At 40.0% G+C, this 25,170-nt stretch overlaps 1 protein-coding gene across 2 annotated transcripts; it reads right to left on the bottom strand.

Moving 5' to 3' along the window:
- Positions 1-2,102: 2,102 nt before the first annotated feature.
- On the bottom strand, positions 2,103-24,723 carry LOC310949753 (zinc finger protein aebp2-like). Of its 2 annotated transcripts, none has more exons than XM_083917298.1 (9): positions 24,147-24,723; positions 22,835-23,045; positions 22,122-22,229; positions 21,236-21,422; positions 19,469-19,593; positions 13,134-13,201; positions 5,252-5,365; positions 4,105-4,134; positions 2,103-2,933 (listed from the first exon to the last, which is right to left on the bottom strand). In XM_083917298.1, exons 1-9 carry the CDS (start codon positions 24,677-24,679, stop codon positions 2,798-2,800), a joined length of 1,512 nt encoding a protein of 503 aa, XP_083773424.1. In that variant the 5' UTR covers positions 24,680-24,723; the 3' UTR covers positions 2,103-2,797. The 2 variants fall into 2 exon arrangements, with proteins under 2 accessions (XP_083773424.1, XP_083773425.1); XM_083917299.1 differs by having other exon boundaries at positions 2,800-2,987.
- Between the last annotated feature and the right edge of the window lie 447 nt (positions 24,724-25,170).

Raw genomic sequence — 25,170 nt, 5'->3', positions numbered from 1 at the left:
TTAAAACATCCTGCAAATACTCACTTGAGGGAAATATGATGTGCCAATGAGAAATGAAGACATTGAAGAAACAATAATACTTAATCCAGCGGCAGGGATTATAAACTTTGAAATGCTTCCTAAATTGTATATTATGAGTTATAAAGTGAAACACATTGATAAACTCAAGGTTCCCAGGTCAATGTTATGGTATGTTAACACAATAAAAAAAACATGAAATAATAAAATATGTCTGTAGTTTTGAATGGGCACTCACAGGGCTGGGGTTTGTTACAACAATTATTAGTACCCTTAAAGTGATACTGATAACAATAAAGTACTTCATTTGATACTTTTTTCTAATTTATTCAATAGACATCGTGTGAATGAAGCATTGAGTTGCACTCACCACACCACTGACTGTTGCGGAAGTGGGCAAATCACATTTCGCATTAAACCAAAGAACGCTTGAAATTATTTGCTGGGAGCAAAACCACACAGTTAGTCATTTTTTTCTAGATTTGGGTACAAAAAGGATCGAATGTAGGTATGGTTTGACTTGAGAAGTTTAGATACAAGGGTATATTGGGTATTGAGTACCAATACTCAAAGATTGTTGGTGAGCATTCAAGTAATTTATATATAAAAGAAAAAAATCTTCCTATGTCTAACCTCAACTTCAACCTTGTCACAGCCAAATGGTCTGCAATTCGTTAAGTGTTGTCGACAGAACTGTGGGAATGTTATTTACGCACCGATACAAAAAACTGATAGGGCTATTCAACTGTCTTAAAACTATGACTCATGAGCAACTGAATTATTATTAATGTGCACACTCTAACCTCACAGGGCATGCTTATCGCCGAGAACTTCCTGCTCAGCAATGGCTTTAAATCTGTGATCCTGTGATAAGTCCTGCACTCTACTTACTTACTATAACATGTAACTTTCAATAGTTTCAATCTGATTTGATTGAATTGTTATGGACGTTGCAGTCGGTTTTTAATGTGTTTACATCTTCAAACTAACACACCAATAAAATCAACATCATGAAGTCAAATTTCTAAATGGTTTGAAGTATGAAAATATTCTGCAGAAATCACAGTAAAGTCATACCAATGTTCCTTTCTTTCACATATGATTCAATCAGTTCTGTAGACATAGAAACATGACCCAAGCAACTTAGAATAAAAAGGTTAAAAACATGGCAATATGAAAAATGTACACAGTCCTAATGGTGCTGCTACGTGGCGTTCTGGACTTGCATAGATACTGGACAATTGTTTTCTTATAATTATGACTCATGTATTGGTTATGCATTTTCCCTGGCATTATTTTGCTTACAGTTTGGAGTATAAGGTATGACAGTAAATTGGCTGGCTCAACCTTTTGTCAAAAAGAGAAAGCATTTTTTTTTCTTGGCAAATCAGAATTGCAGCAAAATGGTAATAGCTCAAATTCATTTTTTTTTTTTAGTTAATAGTGTTTTTTTATTTGTCAAAGACATTTGTTGACACAAGTCAGGCTGATGGTGGCGTTACTGTAATAACTCCAAAATGTGTTGCCTGCATATCTTGGACTCGTCTCTTATCAGTTTGCCACGAAACAGTTCTCAGAGCTGCCACAGACTATAACATATATGAGAAAGACGCAAAACAAAGCACACAAAAACAACAGGGTGCCAAAAAAACTTTCAGTTCTTTCTCTCACAAAAGAATGGAACGAACACCTGAAGGCCTCATTATATCCCATGCTGGAGTCCTAACTCCCCATGAATTTTGTATGTTTGAGCGTGCAAGTGCATGAGATATTGAAGAGCAGGACAGCCACATTGTAGAGGACCTCTGCCTGAACTCAGTTTTCTCTGCAGGCATGTTCACTAACAGCTGAGGCCAGCAGGGATTCTGCCCTGCTGGCCCAGTCATTAGCTCCTCCACAGCATGCTCCCAAAGCTGTTCTGCTAATGGACGCCAAATAACTCAGTCAATCCTTACAATGCACACTAAGGAACTCATATTCATACTAAAATGGATGCATTGCTCTTTTCTGCCATTCAAAACACCTTCTTGCATCCTCATCTGTACAAACAACTTGGTTTCATCAACATATGTCGTTTCCCCTCATTTTATTACAGAGTATTCCATTTCCAACAGGGACAACATTCAGTAGAAAACACTCTTTTTAAACAATAAGGTTTAAGTGCTTAAATGGCAGTAATGTAAATGTTTCATAACGACTATAATATACACAGTTAATGTTATTTGGGGGAGAGGTGGTGAGGGTAATTTATGCTGTGCGTACGCTGTCTGTGATAAAATGTCATTTTTTCTTCTATGCTGTTCCGTCTACATACTGGGTAAGATTAAAGATAAAAAGTAATATCTGACTTCACTCTTCATTGTCATACACACATTAAAAAGTGCTGCATTCAGTAAGTATAAATAAGATAATCTGTTAAGACTTCTGTCATGTACAACATAATTACAACTAGAAATTTCCAAATATCCCTACAAGTGACAGTTAACATAGATTATCACAGTAAATACAGGTTTATTTAAAACCTTCACAAAAATCCACAATACACCAGCATTTCCATGGTATAAAAATAAGTAACAAATCTGCATAAATATTTTGCACACACAAAAAAAAAATCAGTAATAAAATATGCTGAATTTTCTGACAAGGTTAAAACCGTTTTTACAGCGGGTATAAAGAATATTTTCAGTTCGGTTGTTGTTAAAAAAAAACATTAGTAACTTTTTAGATAAACACAAACCTTTTAAAAATTACGAGTCCCATATTTGGCCACAACAGTTGTTCAGATGTACAAAACTGAGGAGGGGGGAAAAAAACAACTGCAGCATAGCCAAGTTTCATTTCCTTTTATCGTCACTTCACTCCCCTCGTTCAGCAGAGACAGATGAAGAGCGGCCCATCCCGTATAGATAAACCTCCTGTGAACAAGCATTTCCCCTTAAGTATCAAGTTCACAGGTCACTCCTTACAGGCTGAGCACAAAGACAGGAGAGAAAGACACAGAGTGAGAGAATGAGTTGGTTTCAGTGTGTCACGAGAAAATTACAGTATGAGAAGGGGACTTTATCCTGGATGTTCTGACATTGAGCATACCTCCTTTGCTGACACATCTAACTGTGGATTTTAGAGCTTTTGCTGCACTGAACTACTGAGGTCAATTAATGGAATATTGAACAACGGCCAAATATGACCTCATGTTTGAATGAGACTAGGGAATGCCAAGGGTCATAACTCCAAAATGGCCCATTTCCCAATTAACTGGCTTCACGTTACATGGCAACAGGGAAACCGTGGGCGATAAGTAATCATCTACGATGATGTTTCACCACAGGAGGGCCAGAGCCACGGGTAATATAGCAGATGGACGGACATTACTGTACCATCAAGGCATCCGCATCCTTTGCTCCATTATAGCACAAAGAATATACACATTTTAAGTGTATGTGGTACGACAGTATAGACACGTGGCAGTTAATAAGCAAAAAAGAGACGGCAGCACTGAGTTGTCTGCATACACAGACCAACAGTACTGTGAACTTCAAAAGCTCTGCACATATGTTGATAAAAGTAACCGCTGTTGTAACATTAATGCGTCACATGGCTATTTTATGCATCAGCCTTTCCTTTTGTGCATCCGTTACTACAACATTGCTCCCACAAACTATGCAAATACTGCCTCCATTAAATATACATTTAACACTTTAAATCAATCAAATCAATTTCAGATTTGAATTAATGTGTTTAAGGTTAAGTTTGTAAACTAGTCGTTTGTGTGCTTGAGAAATTTTAATTTCTGCAGGTCAAATACAATAGTTGCATTGCTCTTATTCTACTGTTATACTGTATAGTTGTAGTGTATGTGTAGTATGACACAATATATCTGAGGTTCTGTTAACTAAACTTCAATTTGTCGTTTAATGTGTCAGCATCAGACTAAAATTGATTAACACGATTCTAATTGTTGGCTGTGATCTACAGGACTGTGTTTTAGGCCAAACACGCCATATTCTACCGCGTGTGTAGAAGTGTATATCAATATATTTTTATTTATATAAAACAAATACTGTATGTTGGATTGTTTCAGCTTACCTGCGCTTCAGTCGCTTTTGAGGAAGTGCTCTGAAAAGACAGGAAAAGTTTGTAAGGCCACTGCGCAAAAACATTCATTCAACAATTGTAGACTGCCACTTCAGTCTCTTCCTGCCATCCCATTCACATGCAGAGGGGTTCAAACACCCTACTAGATTTCCTGCCACAGGCAACGACCACCTCATTTGTTTGAGGATTTCATGCATTTGGACAACCTTGACATAAACTGGCTGACGATTATATTCAACTATGAAACCAGAGTCCAGCAGCAGCCCCGGCAGTTACTGAGCCTTCAGGTCTAATTAAAATCAGCCAGCCTGTGTGCTGATCAGCATACTCGTGAGCCATATATCTCCGGTAAGATGACCGCTCTGTTATTTTAGGCACATTGTTCCTCTTTCAGGATTAATTTTCAGCCTTTTATGGTGCATCATAAAGCTAAACTTGTTTTTCCATCTCAGTGATGCGTGAACGAAGTCTGGCAGAGCTTCGCAGAATCTAAATAATATCATAGTTAACGTTAAGTGGAACGTGGCACACTTGAAGACAGAAAATATAGGCTGTGGAGTTACATTTGCATGGAAGCAAATCTGTAACTCTAAATATCTTTGTTTAACTTAGCAATGTGATTTTGACTGCATCACTTCCTCAACTCGTTTGTTTTCATATCAAATCAGCTGACAAGCTTACACATGAAATGCAGCCTGACTATAGCTCTAGCCAAAGAAACATCTCTAACACACAAATAACATGCCTTTTCATTAGCACTGTTTTTTTTTATACTGTGTGCTGATACATACACTAAATGCTTTCTCCACACTTATTTAACCTTATTGTTGAAATCAGGAGTTGGTGCCACCTGGTGGAAAAAAGTGTTAAGGATGCTGTACACACAAACACAGTAGCACACACGCATCCACAAATGCAGGTGTGGAGGGCAGAGGAAGTGCTTTCAAACACTTTCTTGTGTCACTTAAATGCTTCAAAGAATGAATCCTACTGAGGATAAGATACTATTTACACATGGGAAACATGTGTTTAGCTGAGACTAAATGGATCTGCAGCAGTGTGTGTCTGTTTGTGCACATGTACAAAGAGGCCAGGGGTGTCCTCACACACAGACACATACACACACACACACACTCACCTATAGATGTTTGGGTCTAGCAGCATGGCAGCGTCCTGCGGTAACTGGGATAAGTGCACCACTTTAGTCTTTAGCTGAGATCGCTCTGTTTCATTCACCCACACGTCAGGCAGTCTGCAAGACAACACACACACATGCAGAGAGAGGACATGTGGTCAGGGTTTAAGCTCTGACAAGAAAGAGGGAGAGAAAAGGGTGGTGAGTAAGGATGAATGGAGCAGGATGAGAGGGATGGACAAAGAGCCCCATTGAGTCCGGCGCACATGTTAACACCTTCCTCTGAACACTGAGTACATTTCCATAAGTAACGTGGCCCTCACCAAACACTGGACACGCATGCACACACATGCACACGATCAAGTCATTTCTACACTATATCTTCATGATTAACATCTGTTCACTTGTGTACACTTAGAAATCAAATGTGGGACAGTGAAAAAGTGTGTGTATGTCAATGTTTGTGCGCATGCATTTCATTGTGATTTATTCTTTTAAAATGAAGAGCTGAAACTAGCTTGTAGTACGGATACCATGCACCTTAAATCAGAATAGCCTGATTTCTTCACTTCCTTTAGCTCGTGTGTAAGGAGATGATGGTGTCTTTAAAGACAACCACACACACGTACACATGATGTACTGTACTGCTCAGCTTCACCTTACTGTACCCACAACAGTGTGTTCCTCCTGTGAAAGAAGGGAGTGTGCAATCACTGGTGTGGCAAGTCGAGGTGCAGAAGAAACAAAGAGCTTAGCGAGTCGACTGCGCCTCCCCTCCCTTATCCAGCCCACCGTCTCCACCCCCAGCATTCCCCCCGTCACTATGTGCGTCATCACAGGAGCCCCGAGAGAGTCAGAGTCAGAGCCAGAGTCAGAGTCTCTCTCTCTCTCTCTCGCTCTCTCTTATATATATGAATTAAATAAATACTATACAGTTAAGATAAGCCTTCAAATTATCAATGTAAAACAGAGAATCATTTGTATATAAGCAATATATGACACTATATGGCTGCGCCCTTTAAATGAGCATATGTATAGACACATGAACACAGATCACAAATTATGTTATTTCAGCAAGAATGTGCAAAAATATGTGCTTATTTTAGAGAAGATGGCTGTCAACTGACATTTGAAAATTTGTTCTTTGATTTCTAAAGAAAAAGAAAAACTTAAAAGGGGGCATTGACAGAAAAGTTTTAATAACAAAAGCAAATTGTTTTCTAAGCAGATAACCATTCGAAAACACTACAAATATAAATTAATACCAATAAAACAAAGTCTAACAAAGTAACTTGCCCATGAGGAAGTAATAATTCAAAGGTGTGAGGCTTAAGATGACAATCAGATATATCATTGTACAGATGACATTAATTGAAGGATGAGCTCTAATGGGATAAATAGTTAGATAGATAATAGCCATTTTTAAAATGTAACCCTAAAACTAATCTGTAGTGGATGGCAAAAGAGTTGGGGAGAAAAGAAAGATGAAGTTGAGAAGAGGCAGAGACAAGACAAGAAACAAACAGTCCCCTTCAAAGCAGCTTTAAAGTTTGGGTTAGTCTTGAGTTAGTGTCCCTGAGCAACGCAAACCTCAAATGACAGACGAGGACCTGTGTTAAATATGCATTAAACAACCATGTGTGTTTGCATGAGTGCACAGATCCACTCCAGACTCACAGTAAACATGTCAGGGCAAGTGTGCCGTGGTACTGATGAGTTATTATATTCTGATGGATGTGAGGCACACAGGAGGGCTGCACTGTGGGGGGAGGGGGCATGTCACGCATGTGTCACACATACACATACTGTATATACACCCAACTGTTCATATCATTCCTCCCCAACACACACACGCAAATAGAGTTTCAAAGACATTGGAACCAAAGACTCCACTCAGTCACACCAAACCAAATAAAGACAAATGGATTTATTTCATTTTCCAGAGGAGGCGGTTATTTGGCTTGCTTCTTTATGAGCCAGAAATGTATATTGTGAGTGAGGCCACTATGGGGGGAGCAACTGGAGGGTGCCTGCCAGAGTGAAGCCCGGTCTTCCAGCATGGATTGATGGCTGGCTCCAGGCCTTGAAGCTCCCAGTGGTGACAGGAGCAATAAGTTCATCACAAAGTGTATATTAAAATCGCTCACATATTAAATGGCTTTATATGGAACAGCAGGAATGACTGCAGGAGTTCAATGTCCTTATAAACTGCAGCATCAGAGGAGAGAGCTGGTTCAGGGACTGCAAAGGTCATTAAGGCTAAAGAAAAGCCTTGTCTGGCAAAAAGAGTAGGGCTGCACAACTGCAGCACAATCACAGCACAAGCATCTGCTCACTATTGAGACTGCACTCTGAAATGCCACATAGATTTGATGTAGCTTATTCAAAATATTGATATACTTAGAAAAACGTACAAAGCGGATTGCCATGCTAACTCTCATGGAGCCCCATTCATAATTGAGTAACACGTAACATAGTCAGACTTATTTAATTTGGAAACAGCAATGGATTTAGATGCATGCACATGAGTACTCAGGTAGTTGTAGGTTATTGAAATTTCAAAGAAGAAAAAAACTGTCACTAGTAAGTGCAAGTCAGACTCAGTGATTTTTTTTCCTTGCTTGGTATCCACTCATACCTGCAGCTATTTTAAGATCAATGCCACTGTGTGACATTTTTTTCAACAATTTTCCCTCACAAAAATGTAATGTCTGCAGGCAAGTAAACTGTGAAAATATGAAGGCGTGTGGCTTCGATAAAATACAAAACAAATCATTCAAAAAGGCCGTGGAACATTATTAAAAACCAGACCAACACGTCAACCTTACTATGGTCTTCCTAGGGGTCAAGCCTTGCACTGGATTGCCCCAGCTTAATTCAGACAGACTAGTTTGAACCTAATTTCTAACTTAGGTTTAAGCGCTATAGAAATCTTAAGGGTTGCACCAGCTGAAATAGTTCCAACGAAGGCATAAGTTACAATTTAAAACTTTCCCCTAACCCTTAATGGGTGTAAAGCCCTCTGTAAATTAGCAGTTGTCATGGTGCATTGTTTTGATAGATGGGATAACTTTGAGGACGAGCGACCCACTGTTTTGCGTCAGCAACATGTTCTCCATTTGTAGATGTCATAGAGTTCACCCTTTACGATATTATTTTTTGTTATGTTACAATTTCATCTGCTCAATAATAATAATAATAATAATAATAATAATAATAGTAATAACAATAATAATAATAGGGAACAGTTATATAAATATAACCGTATGTTGTAGTCCCTGTTATTTTGCATTAGCTATAGATTAAGGCTGTAGTATTGCCTTATCAAAATGCTTTAGCTTACCCGTTTGGTGATTAATGTAAGCCGTTTTTAGCCATAAGCCTTTTCGCTAGCAAAATATTCAAAGACAACTCGGCATGAGAGACAACACAGGAATACACACTGCATCAAGAAGATACAATATTATGGTTAGTATGGACCTTATGTCTCTGAGGTGCAACCACAGCTTTAGTATCAAATGGGCTAGTTATTAAGTATCGTTTAGTGTGGACTTAACACCCTAACTTAGGAGAGAACTTAGACAGCTGGTGCAACAAGCTACTGGGTTGTATCAGGTGAATCAAGGGTAGAGACAGGTATTATGTGGCAGATTCACATGTTTGACGTCTATCTTTGTATGACAGATTTGCCTGTCAGCAACCTTTTAACCCTGAGGAAGAATGTTTTATTACCACCAAATGAGCTATTCCTCTATTGATTTACAACACATTCATAAATTGCAGTGAAGCGTCTTCTTGCCGTTATGTTTCTTTTATTGTCTACTCTATAGGCCAGATGCGTAACTGTTTATGGTGTAGAACTAAATGACACGCCATTCATATACTCCTCCATGATCAATCATATGCACAAAGAAAGGAAAGGATTTTCACACCTCGAATGGATATGGCTTACGGACCACTAATATAGTATTAGTACATTAAGAGATCCTTTGAGCTCCGCCCTAATACTGCACACTGAATTAATTAATTAATGTGACAAGTTCCCAGATTTTTTTTTCTCCCTCGAGAGTTATTTATTAAATACTTATGACCCATGTCCTTTTTATGCTATAGATTTATGCTATATTAATGTATATTTCATACACTCAGGAGTTTATTAGTTTACTACCAATTGTTTAGTTTGGGAATTTGGTTAATGAGTTATTTATGTTTTGAAGTGTAGGAATGGTTCATGTATATTAATTATTAATTCATTTGATTTTGTTGGCAAACTAGCATGCATATTCTGATATTTTGGAATTTATGCCATATATCCAATGTGTGGAAAAACTGCTACTCATGAGAGCCCTACCAGCTTGTGACAAACTAGCTAATAAAGATTAAAGAGATAAACCCATGTTGGGCATGATAAGCACCATGTAGTTTGTACCAAAATAATGTGCCAGCATGCATCCAGTGGCTCGAGGCGTTCACTGTCACAGACTGTGTGTTCTACTGTTTGTTTGTTATTCTGAAGCATTCAACAGAATGCAGGGGAATCCATTCACCCATCCATCAAAGCTTACACAGCAATTATGGCTCTCTCTTTCAGCCCACACACCCCCCTCTTCTTCCTGTGAGAGCCACTGGTGGTTCATGTTCAGAATGGTTCATGTTAATCAGTTACTCATTAATCCAAATGGAGTTAATGAGTGGCAGTCAGAATGTGAATGGTTTGCTCCAGCATTAATAAACATGACTTCCCACATTCACACGGCTAATCATCGACTTGGTGACTTAGAAACATACACATATACGTACACAATACAGCACTTGTTGTTGACCTTAGTGTTGAGGGTCACGACACTTGATGGCCGACTAAATGACCACCAGATTGCCTGTCGGATACCAGGACATTACACTGACTGCAAGACTAAATATTAACTTGGCTTAATGGACACTCACTACCGACCATCCCTGTCTCAAAACAGTTTAAGCTGGACTGGTACGCCTTGCCCGTGAAGGACTATAAACTAGCATTGTTAGTAATTCAAATCAAGAAGTAATATCGCATTGATTGTATAATTTCATTGGTTAATTCTGGGTTTTGTGTTTTCGCTGCAGGTTTACAACCTAACTAACATACATACTTGGCGATCTTCAACTAATTGCCAACGTGTCAGGCTATTGTAGCAGTAGCAGTCAGGCTATCTAGTGTGTGGATGCTTATTAGTTTAAGTTTATATCCCTGCAACCCCACCAATGTCACCCGAAAAAATAATTCTAACGACCACTGTGTTGCAATACAAGAACAATGCAGTCTAAAAATTTTTATAACGTCCATGTGGATCATTGACTGATGAGGATGTTGACATTTTCCCAGGTACGTTAGCTTTAGCCTCAGTTTTTTAGGGCGATATCATGTATGTAGCAGTCGATGTCTCCCTTTGATAAGATTCTTGTTTTAAAACATGGTAGCTGGAAACATTAAACTAATGGAGATGTTAACTCATTTAGCTAGCCAACTACTTTTCAACCAACTAATGGAGATGATGTTTGCTCATTTAGCTAGCCAACTACAGCCTTTATCTGTTGGAAGATTGTCCAGCCACCCTCACAGGCTAAGATATTACTTTGCATTTGCTTCCCCACCTTTCGATGGATTGGTTAAGCTTATTAATGACCAGAGCAGCCTGCCGTAAAGCAAATCTATGACTAAGTATCGCAGATTTATCCTGCATCGACCAAGCAAAAAAGCAACTCACTCTTGTTTTTCTATCTTTTTGTTTACTCCTCATCATTCACTCAGTTTCCACTTTGCCTCTTCTTCACATTTCTCTCCCACAACCATTTCTCACTTTCCTCCATTCTCTGTCTTCTCCATTATTCCCCTCATCCATTCTGCCTCTATCGGTCTTTAAGTCTCAACATCAATCTCCATCTATGTCTCTCTGTTTGGAATTAATCTGAGGAGTCTTTCCTGATCAACAAACTTCGTCTTTCTCTTCTTCCTCCTTTCCCTCATTATTTCTCTATACACAAGATTAACTCCCACACCCGGGGTGAGGAGGAGACAGCAGAGGTGCATCAGACAGGGGAAAAGGAAAGAATAGGAGGAAGGATAGGAGGATGAAGCAGCAGAAGGCTAGGAGAGAACAAGGGTTTAGATACAGTATGTCCAACGGAGGCTGTCAGCTGAGATCTACTTTATGATGCATCATCCAGGTTTTTTTGCAAAGTGCCATCGTCGCCATTCCATTTTTCTTTACAACCTCTTCTTTGTCTCCTTTGACCTTACCCCTCATCCCCTCGCCTCCCATCCTCCTCTTCTGTCTTTATTCACCTCTTTCCCATTTCTGCTTCACATCTCCCAACTACTTCACTCTCTTTGCTCCTCTCTTTCGTTCTTCTTCTCTCAGCTCTCTGATCATACTCAGAGGCAGCGCAGTCAAACCCTTTAATGGCAGTGCGGGAGTGTTGGAAGTGTGATGGTAGCTTCCCCTGAGCAAGAACCCTGCTGAATGTTACAGTGTTCTGTGTGAAGCTCTCTCTCTATCAGACAGACCCTTTTTATAATCACAGTGGCGAACCTGCCTGCCATTCTGCCAAATTGCCCAAATGAGGATCACCTGAAGTGGCCTGAGCCTGGTAAGGCTAAGCCTAGAATAGGCATGTAGCTAGTGAGGACTAGACAGAGTGGCTCACGCCCCAATGGGCTGAACATGATGTTTTAGCACAAGTTCATCAACAGGTTACAACAAAACACTGCCATGGAAATGAATTACTTAAACTAGAAATTGAGGAAGATACAAAAAATATAAACATATAAATCAACCTGATGCTGATCCACTGTTTAAAAAGAAACCTAAGGCTTATCCGAGTAAAACCAAGCAGTATAGAATCAGCATCGAAACCCTAAGGAGGGACAGAGACAGACTTTCTAATGACCAAGTTCAGTTTTCTCCCCATCAGTGCTACAGGCATGAAGTGGATATCATAGCACAGAGTGAGGACAGTGGCTAATACTCATTGCTGATGCCCTCGGCTCCCTTTGAGGAGAGCCCTGTGGCTTCAAGCAGAGATGCTAGTGTGACCAGGAATCCTCACAGCGAGAGCTCCCCACAACAAATATTGGATTAGCCAACAGAGGGAGGTTGGGAGGATTTATAGCAAGCCCTGACGTGGAGGAAGGCCACCATGTTGAGTGCACAACTGGATGGAAAGGAGAGTCATAAAACTATCAGAGAGAGAAACATATACATTGTTAATGTTCACTACGCACATGCACGCGGCCCTTCAGCTCAAAAAGGAAATGTTTGTGTGACAGGGCCAGACTTTACATGGTAAGCATGCACAAGAGATGTAAATGTGCTGTTGAGTTGCCTGTTTGTAGATCAGTGACCTTTTAAAAGGTCATCTACAAATCTCAAAGTGTTCATGGACACAAATCTGTCATGCATACAAATCCTTTACCTCTATATACTAAATAGTATTTAAAATCTACCGCAACCAGTTCCCCAATAAAGCTACAATTAATAACTTTGGCAGGTAGTTGGGTCACCTAGTCTAGCTGGGACCCAGAGGTATCCACTATGCTATGCCGTTCACTAAAACAGCACCAGCGATTTCCAGTTCACAATGTGCAGAGGTTTCTATTCTTTTGGCCCCTCAGAGTAATAATGAAAACTGAATTTAATTTTAAAATTGTGTCATACATTAGAAATGTGTAAAATACATTACCAGCCACAAATTGTCATTTGGTAACTGGTTCCCTGCACTTTTGTTCATGTGTTGCTCTCGCTCTTGCTCTCACTTGTAATTTCCAACTCTATCTGTTCTACATTTTTATTTTCAAAATTCTATCTTACATGAACGCATGGTATAATGCAGGGGAAGTTTTACTTACATGTCCTCAGGTGTCCAATGCAGGAGGACCTTCACCTTGCCAGACCCCTCTTTCCTCCTGGCTAGCACCTGCATAGAGACAATTATGCGAAAACAAAAGCTTAAAAATAAAGACACAATAAATGCTGAGAGCCAAAGAAAAAGACTGGTCCTGTCACTTCAATCTCTGCCGTACTGTTGGAATTTGTCACATGCATAAACAAGTAACCTGTACCCAGCTTGACCAATGGAAAGTAATCACTAAAAATAGATAAAAGCATATACTTTAACCTACATATTAGCAATAATTTCAAGACAGTTTAGGATTTCAGAAGTGTCAAATTAGCATAAATGTGTTGAGTTTGGCCCCTATTGCAGCATACTGTTTCGTCTGTTGAGAACAGGCTTCAAAGACATGCCCCCACCCTGGCCCCATCTCTCGAACGAATAATGAGGCTACATGCTTCAAACATCTCACCAAGTGATACAGTGGCTGATCATTACACTAATAAGAAATGTGAGCACCCTTAATAATGCATGCAAGAGCTCAGTGAAATTTCTATTTTCGACGGGATCTATTCCACATTCCCCTGCAACATACTGTAAGACCAAAGAATTCAAATCCAGACAAAAGTTAGATATCTCCTTAGTATCTGGCCCTAATGGAGAGCTGCTTATCATAGCCAACCTTCTTGAGAGCCAAGAAGATAGACATGGGGTAGACACTCAGGCTGCACCATAAATTGTTATTTTTAATCACAATATCAACTTGCACAATGAACAAATAGCGAAAGCTTGTGACATATCGTGAAAGACAGTCAACTTTGAGTTGGGTGAAAGAGTATCACTATAAAAACGCACTTTAAAAAGGTAACTATTGCTCTTTTTCGCATTGGTGTTTTTTTTGTCAAGTGTTCAAGTCACCACTCTTGCTGTGTATTATGTCAACACCAGACACTTCAATGCCTCAGGAAAGAGTGCATCTCACAGAGACCAACACCCACTTTTCTAACATTTGCTGCAGTAACATAGAAAGTTTTCATGTTATTTGTGTTTTGTCACATTGTTTAACTACTCAAGACTTAATCTTGCAACAAAACCTCAAACTTCAAGGCATTTCTACTTATGAAAATAAGGTTGAGACAATACCAGATTTCCTGAATAGTTGGCCTTTTGCATGCATAACATTTCATCTATGATCCATCCATCATCATGCTGTGTTGGTTTATAGTAAAACTGGTCTGGAATTCACAAATATTGTCAGTAGGGGAAAGTAAAGCTAGAAAAATAACCAGGAGTGTCAAAAATAGCCAGAGATATAACGTCTTGCGTCAATTGGCCCTTTTTTGTTCGGAATGTCTATTTTTAGTATAGGGAATGAGCTCACATGTGAAGAACCTCGCTTACGCACATGAATATCTGAAATTATTTTTGTGACTCTAGGGACTTGCTGCAGCCTTCATGGAAACTGGTTTGAGGACAGGTGGGACGAGGCTCCACTGAGACAAGAGACAGAGACCTAGAATCATTCTCCTCCTCATCTTAGAGCTTTTCTTGCCCTCACACTTTTGAGCAAAACATTTACTATTACTTTAATTGTTTTTTTGGAACCTCAATGAATTTTGTTTATCTCACTGATATGGACAATTTTGTGTTTTTCACGCTCAGGTCCTTGTTATTGTCTACTGCCTAACACAGAGCAAAACAAACGTATCTCTTCCTGTATTTTCTCTAAACTAGTATGTTAGAAAATAGCCTCCTCCCATGTTGTTGTGAGTAGAAGAGGGGCAAGAAGAAGTGTGCCAATCTATATTTATATTTTGATAAGCTTCCAGCTACAGAGCCACAAACATGATTAGCTACATTCTGATTAACTAATATTTAGGATGTTAGCCAATATGAACTGTGTTGTTGTCTGCAAAAAGCTTTACAAATAGTAAACAATTTGGCAAGTCAGCCCTGGTGTTGCCCCTTGTCTGTAATACAGTGTTCAAGCATAAAGAGAAGTGAAAAAGAGAACAAGTAGCAATGTAGCAGTAACAGCATCAGTGATGAAACAGAAAATGACTTGACTTTCACACTTTACACTGTTAATACGAAACAAAACCCGACCAAGGACCTGTAAAAAAAAATATGCGTACTACAATATGACTTTGTAGGCAAACATTTTTGGTGCTTTCTGCATCTATTTCCCTGTTAGGGAATCAAAGAGAGGATAGGATAGAGGGATACATGGAACAGACGTGAACATGTAAGCATGATGTCATTGGTTAGATTGCAACATCAGTGTCATCCCTTTCTCATACTCCATCAGTGTGTTTACAGGCAATTAAGTTACAGTCGGCTTTCTCCAGTAAGCTGATCTCTTAACGCCATGTAAACGTGATACCTGGTTTTTGAAATCGGGTAGCGGCGAAGGAGAAACCCTATTTCCTCCGGAAGAACTACATACATACAGTATGCAGGAAACCTAATCGGCTCACCCAAGATCTTGATTTTCATTTTATTGAGCCACTTTTACTTCAAATTAAAAAATGATCTTTCCAACATAAGAGTAGTTATTTTAAATGCATTCTCGTTTTTTTATATTTTGATGAATCTTGCTTAACTTGATATTTACAGACATAAATTATGTAAAGACTCTCTAAAAATCACACGTTTATAATTAATATAATTTTTTAATCTGCCAATCAAAACATATATTTGTTGTACTTAGTTTATAGCGATCAACTTAAATTGTTATTAGAGGCCCATCTCTGACATTTGCAAATCAATCTTTAGAAGATGTAAAAGCTCATTCCCAGCTTTTCAAAGCATTAGTCTCGCCTCATAAATGAACAATGTCATTATTTTTTTCTGCCTCTGCCTTTATCTGCTAGCTTCCCACGAGGGCTTGGCTAGCTACTGCTGCTCCTACCACCGTAGACCAACACAAGGGAGAAGAGATAAGAGTCAACAACAGGCCATGGCTGCAGCATTAACTTGAATCCTGTACTGGCTGCAATGAGCCCTACAGTAAGTATCCCAAGCCTTGCAGCTAAGACTCAGTGCACCAGCAACTGCTTCACTGCCTTTTTAATTAAAAATGCATAGCGGTTAACCTGTGCCCTTGGGCTCTTCGCAGCACCAGGTTAATAATCACAAGCTCAGGCTTCACTCAAAGAGGTCATGACCATGTATGTAAAGGCTGAAGATGAAGAAGTGGGCTTGTGTTTAAGCAGCATGAAGTGATTTGTGAGCTGAGTGGTTTGATGATGGCAGTCAGTGTTTTAAGGGACAGATCTTAATCCTCTATAAACTCAAGAGAGGCAGGAAGGTAAGAGGAGTAGGGAGTGAACAGTGGATATTAGTGTGGCTCCAAAACAAGGCAGTGAAAACTGCAGGCCCAAAGCCGGGGGAGGGTAGGCCTGCGAAAACTGGGTGCCTGTCTCATGTCAGGGGTCAAGCTGTGGATGACGCAGATTGGCTCAATAACAAAAATATCCCATCATAAACATGACTGAGCTGCTCTGGTGTGTCAGCGGGCTCACTTGCCAAACTCCACAGAACCCCCACAGCTATACTCCATCTCTCCAGGCCTGGGAGGGTCCGCTGGGGCCTGGGGTCTGACGCAGCAATGCAGTCCTTCTCCACCACAATCCTCCTGGGATTGGAGTGAAGGAGAATGTATGCCCAACTGGCCAGATCTCCTTCCGATTCCATGATCCTGAACTTCACTTAACCCCTCTCCTTGTCCTCAGTTTTCTCTCCATTTGTTTCTCTCCCTTCCCTGGCTGGCTATTCCTTCTTCTCAGTCTGTGTCCAAAAATGCAGTTACCTCTCTTAACCTCTTCCCAAGCTTTATCTTCACTTTTTTTCTTAGTTTTTTTTTTCTAAATTCTTGGCTGCTGGTGAACAGTTGAGGTTTGAGGAGGAGCAGAGCAGAAAAGAGTTGAAAGGGACTGAGCTAAGAGCAGACGAATACTGTAGTGAGAATAGCATCAATTTCAACACTCAAATTACACTTCAGCACGAACAGATGCATTGACAGAGAATTTGTCTAAACTGCACACTCAAAATATGATTTCAATAAACAAACTGTGATTGAATTATTTGATCTCTAATTGTCTGTGAGTAAAGTTATCTCATCTCATCTTCAACCGCTTACCCAAGGTCGGGTCACGGGGGCAGCAGCTTCAGCAGGGGGACCCAAACTTCCCTTTCCCGGGCCACATTAACCAGCTCTAACTGGGGGATCTTGAGGCGTTCCCAGGCCAGTGTGGAAATATAATCTCTCCACCTAGTCCTGGGTCTTCCACGAGACCTCCTCCCAGCTGGACGTGCCTGGAACACCTGCCTAGGAAGGCGCCCAGGGGGCATCCTTACTAGATGCCCGAACCACCTCAACAGGCTCCTTTCAACGCAAAGGAGCAGCGGCTCTACTCAGAGTTCCTCACGGATGGCGGAACTTTTTTTTTTATCTCTAAGGGAGACTTCAGCCACCCTCCTGAGAAAACCCATTTCGGCCGCTTGTACCCGCAACCTCGTTCTTTCGGTCATGACCCAGCTTTCATGACCATAGGTGAGGGTAGGAACGAAGATTGACTAGTGCAGTTTACTGACTGAGTAGATCAATATGACATTGTATGATGTTTTTGTTCTGTAAATTTCTGTTGTACAACTTGATGATTCTGCAAACAAGTTGTAATTAAAATCGGACAAAATAAAGTTATTGAAGTGTTTCTTATAAATTAATTAAGAAACTAATCTAATGAAACAATGAATCCATATTCTTTGCATACGTTTGCCATATTAAGATTAATACCAGAACATATCCTGGTATTAATCTTTTTCAACAATATTGCTCAAACCTGTAAACTACCTTCCTACCTGTGTATGACTATGTTTGCGCTTTTTCAAATGTAGAGTATGTGGTTTTAAATGTGAGTCGCTCCAGGAGATGTTTTCACTTATCCTTGAGGGGAGAAATTGTAGATTCTTCCACTGAGAGCACTAATAGTTTTGGCTAGCTTAGCCGGCAATATTACGCAATAATAGCACAGTACGTCAAATGTAGAATTTACTATGCGTTAACTGTTGGGGGGGTATTAAATAAAATTAATATTCTCTGCTGAGTCCTAGAAACAGATAATACATGTCATATTTGTGCCCTAAGATGCCCAGTGTAAACAGAATCACTGTCACTGACTAAAGAACAGAAGTTTTTACATGAATATAACAAGAGACTGTGCTGAGAAACAGCAGATGATGACCCTTTCATTTTTCCACAGTCATACAATGTGAGGGTCTTGAACAGGAGACACAGTGCTCCCTAGTGGAACAGTGTAAGAAAAGCACTCATTCAAAAAAAAGTCTGTCTTTCACATCAAAAATGTAAATAAGGTTAAACCTCCCCTAACATGGAATTCATTCCTCCACTCATTGAAGCCGTTGTCAGTGAGAGAGACTCTCACTGGAAAGATAGTTTTGCCTACAAGTGCTCATATGTTTCCTCATAAGTAAGGCGCAAAGGCATTTTAAAGCTCATTAATAATGGATCACTTACTGGGCTCAGAATGGGCTGACAACCATACACACAATCCAATTGTCTTTCCTGTGAAGAGTGATTCAGAGAAAAACATCAAGCCTTCGAGCGATTAACAAGGTTCACTTCAAGTGCACTGAGAAAATTCTGCAGTGCTCCAAGGCAGATTTTTAAATAGTGATTCTTTCATGCCCCCTGTTGTCTAAAAATGAAATAACATCAAACAAAAAGATGTTAAATAACTAGGCAGCTTGTCATTTTACTATACAAAAAAAGATTAGGATTTAAACATAAAACAGTAAGTACCGACACTGTCTTAATGGTTTTGTTAGTTTTGTCTGCTGAATATCAGTGTTTATGGAACACATAAGTACTCAGACCTTTCAATATATAGATGCGCAGATTAAAATGTGCTTATGAAATAAGTCATTTTTAACCAGACAACACATTTTAAGCTTCTTTGAGATAGAGTACAGTCCTCAGTTGACTGTTAAGACCTTTCTAAACCGAGTTAGCCTTAAACAGCTCCACAGCTAATGAAAAATGTATGAGCCTATCTGCATTTGGTGTTCATATTTTGATATGTTTGGCTAGATTTAGTTCCTGTATGACAGTTCATTGTTTACCGAGCAGACTTAGGAGTGGGAAAGAGCATACTTAATTTTAACAACATTTTGCAGAGTTGGAATGAATTTGGTAAGTACTTCAAAAAAATAAAAACAACAAAAGGAAATGCACCCTCTGATCTCCTTAAGCTACGCATTGCGTGTAAACAGGTAGACAGAGGCAAACTCTACAAGACATGCAAGTAGTGAAGCTGCACATGGACTCACCGTGCTGTTGAAGACCACACTGTGGCCATTTCCCACACTTTCAATGTGGGTGGAGAGGTTGAGACAGATGGCCCTGTGGCGAATGGCATCCATGGTTTGGGCATCGAAGAAGTCGTGGGGCCTCGCTGGAAGAGGAGAGGAACAGACTCAGATGAGAGCAGAGGCAAATATACTTAAAATTAAAAATCAAGTCAAAGATATTTGTCACATACACAATCATACACACTACAGGGTGCAGTGGAATAATTCATCTTTTAAACAACTATCAGATATTAGTTGCAAGTTTTGTTTTGCTTTGTTTGGGCTTAATCAAACTAGCAGAAATATGATTATCATTCAATGATGACCTCTTGCTCATATCACAATTAGAGGTTCTGAAAGTTTTATCCATGCCAAGACACGAACCCCTGATGAAGGACACCATTTACATGGATACATTATATTCCAAACATAAGCTTCATCCCCGCTGACTAGCATGTTCATCTGATTCAAGCAAGGAACTCAATGGATACACGTGGCTTCACAAGAACGCTGCTTGCAACTGTTGCCACTTGCATCAAAGGCAACAATCAACAGGAAGTGGTTAATGCAAGAATATTAAACTCAAGACAGCAAATTTGCTACAGTATGAATCAACTTTCAGAGATAAACTTGCAGAAGTATAACGTATATTTTGATGTTTTTTTGTTTGTTTTTTTAAAGTGAGGTTACATTATCATCTGATTGCAATGGAGTGACAACCTAAAACTGTTTCCTCAACTGTTGTATTCAAATACACTTGACATCTGAAATTTGAAAAAGGCAAGATTTTCTTAAGATTTGTCTTCTTTTTTAATATTTTCTGGCAGTATGCCTGGTGAATTAAATGCTTTTTGGCATTCAACCATAAACTGTTAGATTGATAGTGGTGTCCTTGAATCCACCACTTTTTATTAAAAGAAAAACCCCATCTGATCCACAACTGATCTGCCAGGATTACCATGCATCAGTAAAGGATGCGTGGTAAAAAAGAAAAAGACAAAAAAAAAAAAAAGTTGAATTGGATAAATAATTATCTTGGGCAAGTTTTGAGTCGCTGCAAGTTGATTCTGATTTTGATCTTGAATGAATGTAAACCATGAAGTATAATGAGGTAATCAATCTAAAAGTGATGCTTGGGAAAAGAACTGGCAATAAGTTTAAGTATACACAGTTTATTGCTAAAGGACTGAAATACGCAAAAACCACCGGTGTGGTCTCTTAATGACCATATAAATCCACAACTACAATTGTAAAATTCACAATAATGGCAGATATGTAAATAGCAGGAAACTGCAATATGCTATTAGTCTGTAATGTAGAAATTGTTGATTATGATTTCCTTTCATCAGTAAACATTACGAGTCGCTGAATTAGGTATGTTTGCAGAGTTTGCACAATGTAAACAGTCTATCTGCGGCAAAAATGTGCCACAAGGGAGCAAAGTGTCAGTATCAACCTGATCACAGATGCATCAGCCCAGAGAAACTATACAAATACAAACAAAAACGTTGTTCTATGAAATACAGAACATTGCCATGTCTAACTGGCACAAGAACATATTCCAGTCTGTGTGTCCAGCTCTCCAAAAAACGATGTAGGAGGTTGAAAGAAAACATCTGTTTCAGCACAACAAACATAACAGTACCGGAAAAATGTGTTCAGCTTGTAACCCTTCACAATAAAAGGGAAAAGTGGAGATGAAACATTTTGAAATAGGGTTAGTTTGTGTGTTTGTTAGGTACGTACGTAGGGAGCACCTGCGTTTGTTCCTGAGTTTCTTCCTCTTGTTGAGTCCAGCCTTGGAGGGGGACTCCTCCTTGAGTCTGGCCTGGCCGGACATTTTGGAGGAGCTCTGCTGGTTGAAGTGGCTGGGGACATGGCGAGCTAACCCTCCTTGAGAAGCAAAGCTGGCGTTGCAGCCACCAACTACACACTGCAGCAAAAACACAGAACGTTTGGTATATTTACCACTTAACAGGAAAGGATGACAACATTGGTCACTAGATAACTTTTCAGTTTTAAACACCCACCTTGGAATAGTTTCTTATAGGCCTCACTCTCACTGTACAACTGTCTGCCACCGGGTACAATCTCGCTTTATGGTACAAAGGAAGGGGAAAGCGCTTAATGTGCCTGTACTTATGAAGGTAAAATAATCGATATCTAAACAATGGTCTGAACCAAAACGGAAAACTATTTTGCTTTCCACATAGTCAACAGCAGCTTCACTACTTCAATCTCACAACTTCAACCCGTGTTTCACTCTGGTTTTATCCCAGCACTGATATTATGATTTCTGGTTCAAATTGGGGACTTTGCAACAATAGGGCCGGGGGTGGTAGTTTCCACTTTAAACAAACTATAAACCAACTTTATTTTAGTTAATGGCATGGGTAGGCACTTGTATTTAGATGCATTCACTGACACATACCATCATACACATACAAGGGAACTGTCCTCTGCATCCAAACTCTATATTAGTGAAACAATCAAGATAATGGCTCAGGTCTAACAATATTACCCATAAGAAGAATATTATCATATAGCAAAGTTCACTGATCATCACAATTTGGAGAGACAGCTGCAGATGTAAATTGTATCCAAGTTACTGTTTTGTTTTTTTGTTTTTTACCTTGAAGGGCTTGTCTCCACTGTGGGTCAACATGTGTCTCTGGAGCCAACTTTGACTGGTGGACGGTGTGTTATACACCTTACAACCCTTCCATAGACACACAAACACCTGAGGGACAAGAGCGACAGAAAAGTTTGTTTTTTTTAAAAGAGAAAATACAGGAGTTAGTCACCAAGACAGGTTGGAGAGGGATTGTTGGACAGATAGACAAAGAGAGATTTCTCAAATTATATACAGTACATCATTGTCCTGGAGTCAGGGGACTTCTTTGCATGAAGCCTACAGGTGGAATGTGATTTCTGGTATCTATTTTGTCTTATTCAAGTAATAGAAAATACCAACATGACTGTGAACCAAAATCAATGTGTTAAAATAACGCTCATTTTTGCATTTGTTCTTTCATAATTTATATTGCACATTCTTCAGTCCATACTTTGCATATTGTATTCTCTTTGTCTTAAACACTATAGAGCCCTTTTCATTGTAAAACAACAATCATTTTGCAGCGTTCCTTTTCTGTTCTCTTACTATATTTAAGCTAATACTCTATGCATGAAGTCTAACTGCAGCAACATATTCAACTCTGTCTTGTGTGTCTGGACTGTCAATGTTAAACTACAGCAAAAAGGATCATTATCTTGCTTTGGCTACCGGTCAGACAGAATAAAAAGGGATCAACAAGAAGCTTGTCCAAAAGTTTAAAGTCTACTGACCCCTCCTCTCTGCCCATCCACATGAATGTCCCTGATATGCTCTGCCAGATCAGGACTTGAGTTGAAGCACTGAGGACAGAGGTCCCAGCAGCAGGAGTACGCCACCGTCTTAGTCCCGGACGAGCCGGCATTGCTCTGTCCATTCATCATAGCAGGGGTGGAACGACCACTGGACACTGTGCTCTCCATCTCCATCAGGGTACTGCTGATACTGAGAGAGTGAGAGAGTGAGTGAGTGAGTGAGTGAGAGAGAGAGAGAAAAGAAAAAATACAGTCCAATTGTAAATTGTATAAGACATGAGTGTCAACCAAGGCCATCAAGAATATCTTCATACTATAGCTCAAGCTTTGCACAGCCGTGAAGAACAGGTGCAGATATTACGAGCCACAATAAATAGTCACGATGCGTGGAAGCCCTTGGGCTGCACCCGATTTTCCATGCGTTCCACTTCTCATCACACATGCCAAAACAATTATATTGCTGTATTCACAGCTCCTTGCACTGGATTATTAATTTGCTGTCAAGATCACCAAAGGGCTCATACTATGGCAATGGTTTACTCATTCATTCATTCTCATTCAACAAATTAGGACTACTTGTTAACAATACTTTAACCACTGTTGTAATGGGAAAGCATGTACATTTCACTTGAATATTTGACATCATTGTGCATAATTATGTATTACAGAGACTGACAGTAGAAAGCTGTATTAAGGTGAAGATAGAAAGTGTATCTGTGCTTACATGAAATCTGAGCTGAAGAACTGTACCTACAAGATGATTTAGTGACAGTTTTGGAAGTCAATAATGGACCAAGTGTGATGAGGAAATCTGAAATATCCTCCACACATGTACAGAAAATTGACTTATTAGTGAAGTATGAGACATCCTGCACCCAGCAGTGAACATTTTGAAACACACTTTTATATAATATTTAATTATGGGGGGGGGGGGGGGGGGGGGGGGTGTTAGATGTAGATGCATTTTAAGAAGGTAGCCTTGGGTAACTTGTTTTAAGTGAAAATCATAATCAGACACAAATGACTCTTATTCAAGCAGAGTAGCCTATCATCTTGTCATGTCTGATCTTCACTAGCTAACATGAAAATATGACAAGCCAGAATGAAAATTAGTGGGGTGTGATTATTCATTTTTTGTGTTGGTGCAATAAGTTATATACTCGTAGCTGGACCGATTAACTACAAAAACTTTAATTAGCTAAGGTTAACTATGACTCGTGAATGGATGAATAGAGCTACCTGTTCACACCGAACACTAAATCAAGCACAACCTGTCATATCCCCGACCAACCTGTCCTCCGAGTCCATACGGCTCAACGGTTCCCCATCCGAGGATGACATCTCCACACTCGGCCGCCTCTTGTCACCCAGCTCCCCGCCCCCGCCGCTGGCTTTCTCACCGTCTTCACAAACTGTTTTGCTCTTTTCGCAATTTATCCCCGAACACCGGCTGTCCTCTCCTCCTGCTTCCTCCTTCCCTTCTTCTTTCAATTTATCGCAGTTGGGTTCATTGTTACCTTCTGACTCCGGCTTTTGCTGCGGTTCTTCAGGAGCGGCTGTCTCCCGCTGGTTGGCCGCTGCTGCAGCACCGTCGTCTGTCACCGCCTCGCTCGCGGCCTTGTCTGCCGCTGCAGCGGGCGTCTCTTCGCCTGCCTCCGCGTTCACCTCTTCCATTTTCGGTTCTACGCTACTGCGTGGCTCCTCTGTTTCCGGTTCGGTGAGGGCCTTTTCTTTCTCCTCACCGTGGCCCTCGTTCGTCTCTGCGGGCGGTGCATCGTCCTTAACAGTCAGCGCGGGTGTTCCTTCTGGAGCCGCAGCAGCCATTTCAGCGGCGCACGACCCGTGGTGGTACTCCTTATTAAAACTTACCCGTGGCACCAACAGACGCGTCTCTGCAGAAGAAGGGCTGGGTCAAATCACACTGTCTGCTCTCTGATTGGTCAGAAGCGGCACGCGGAGGAGAAACACTGACGTTGGTATTTAAACTTCCCATGTGTTTCCCGAAATTACTAGTCTCTTTAAAAATGGAAGTCCGTGTTTACTACAGCAGAGGTGCCCAAATTAAGATGGAGCACTACCTTTGTTTTAATTTTACTATCAAAATGTATCTGCTGATATACATTTTGATTTAGTTTTTTGACATATGTATCATCATTTTTCGCAGAAACATTTTGATAGTAAAATTAAAATAAAGGTAGTGATCTGAAGGTCTCGGGCAGTAATGGCTTCAAAGATTTTACTGATGTGGTTCAAAAATCTTTGGATTACCAGGTTGTGAAAAGTCCCTTCAGTTGTGTCCATCCTAGAAGGACCTG

The sequence above is a fragment of the Echiichthys vipera genome (assembly GCF_963691815.1).
Source record: "Echiichthys vipera genome assembly, chromosome: 7".
Lineage (NCBI taxonomy): Eukaryota > Metazoa > Chordata > Actinopteri > Perciformes > Trachinidae > Echiichthys > Echiichthys vipera.
The sequence above is the reverse complement of the archived record's forward strand: the minus strand, read 5'-3'. Positions and strand labels throughout refer to the sequence as shown.

Bases quoted from the DNA above. Each gene is read 5' to 3' on its own strand.
- LOC310949753 (XM_083917298.1), bottom strand. From the start codon at position 24,679: ATGGCTGCTGCGGCTCCAGAAGGAACACCCGCGCTGACTGTTAAGGAC. The intron at 4,135-5,251 runs GTGAGTGTGTGT...CTGTCTTTTCAG, and splicing joins CTAGACCCAAACATCTATAG to AGCACTTCCTCAAAAGCGAC. The intron at 2,934-4,104 runs GTAAGCTGAAAC...GCTTGTTCACAG, and splicing joins CAAAAGCGACTGAAGCGCAG to GAGGTTTATCTATACGGGAT.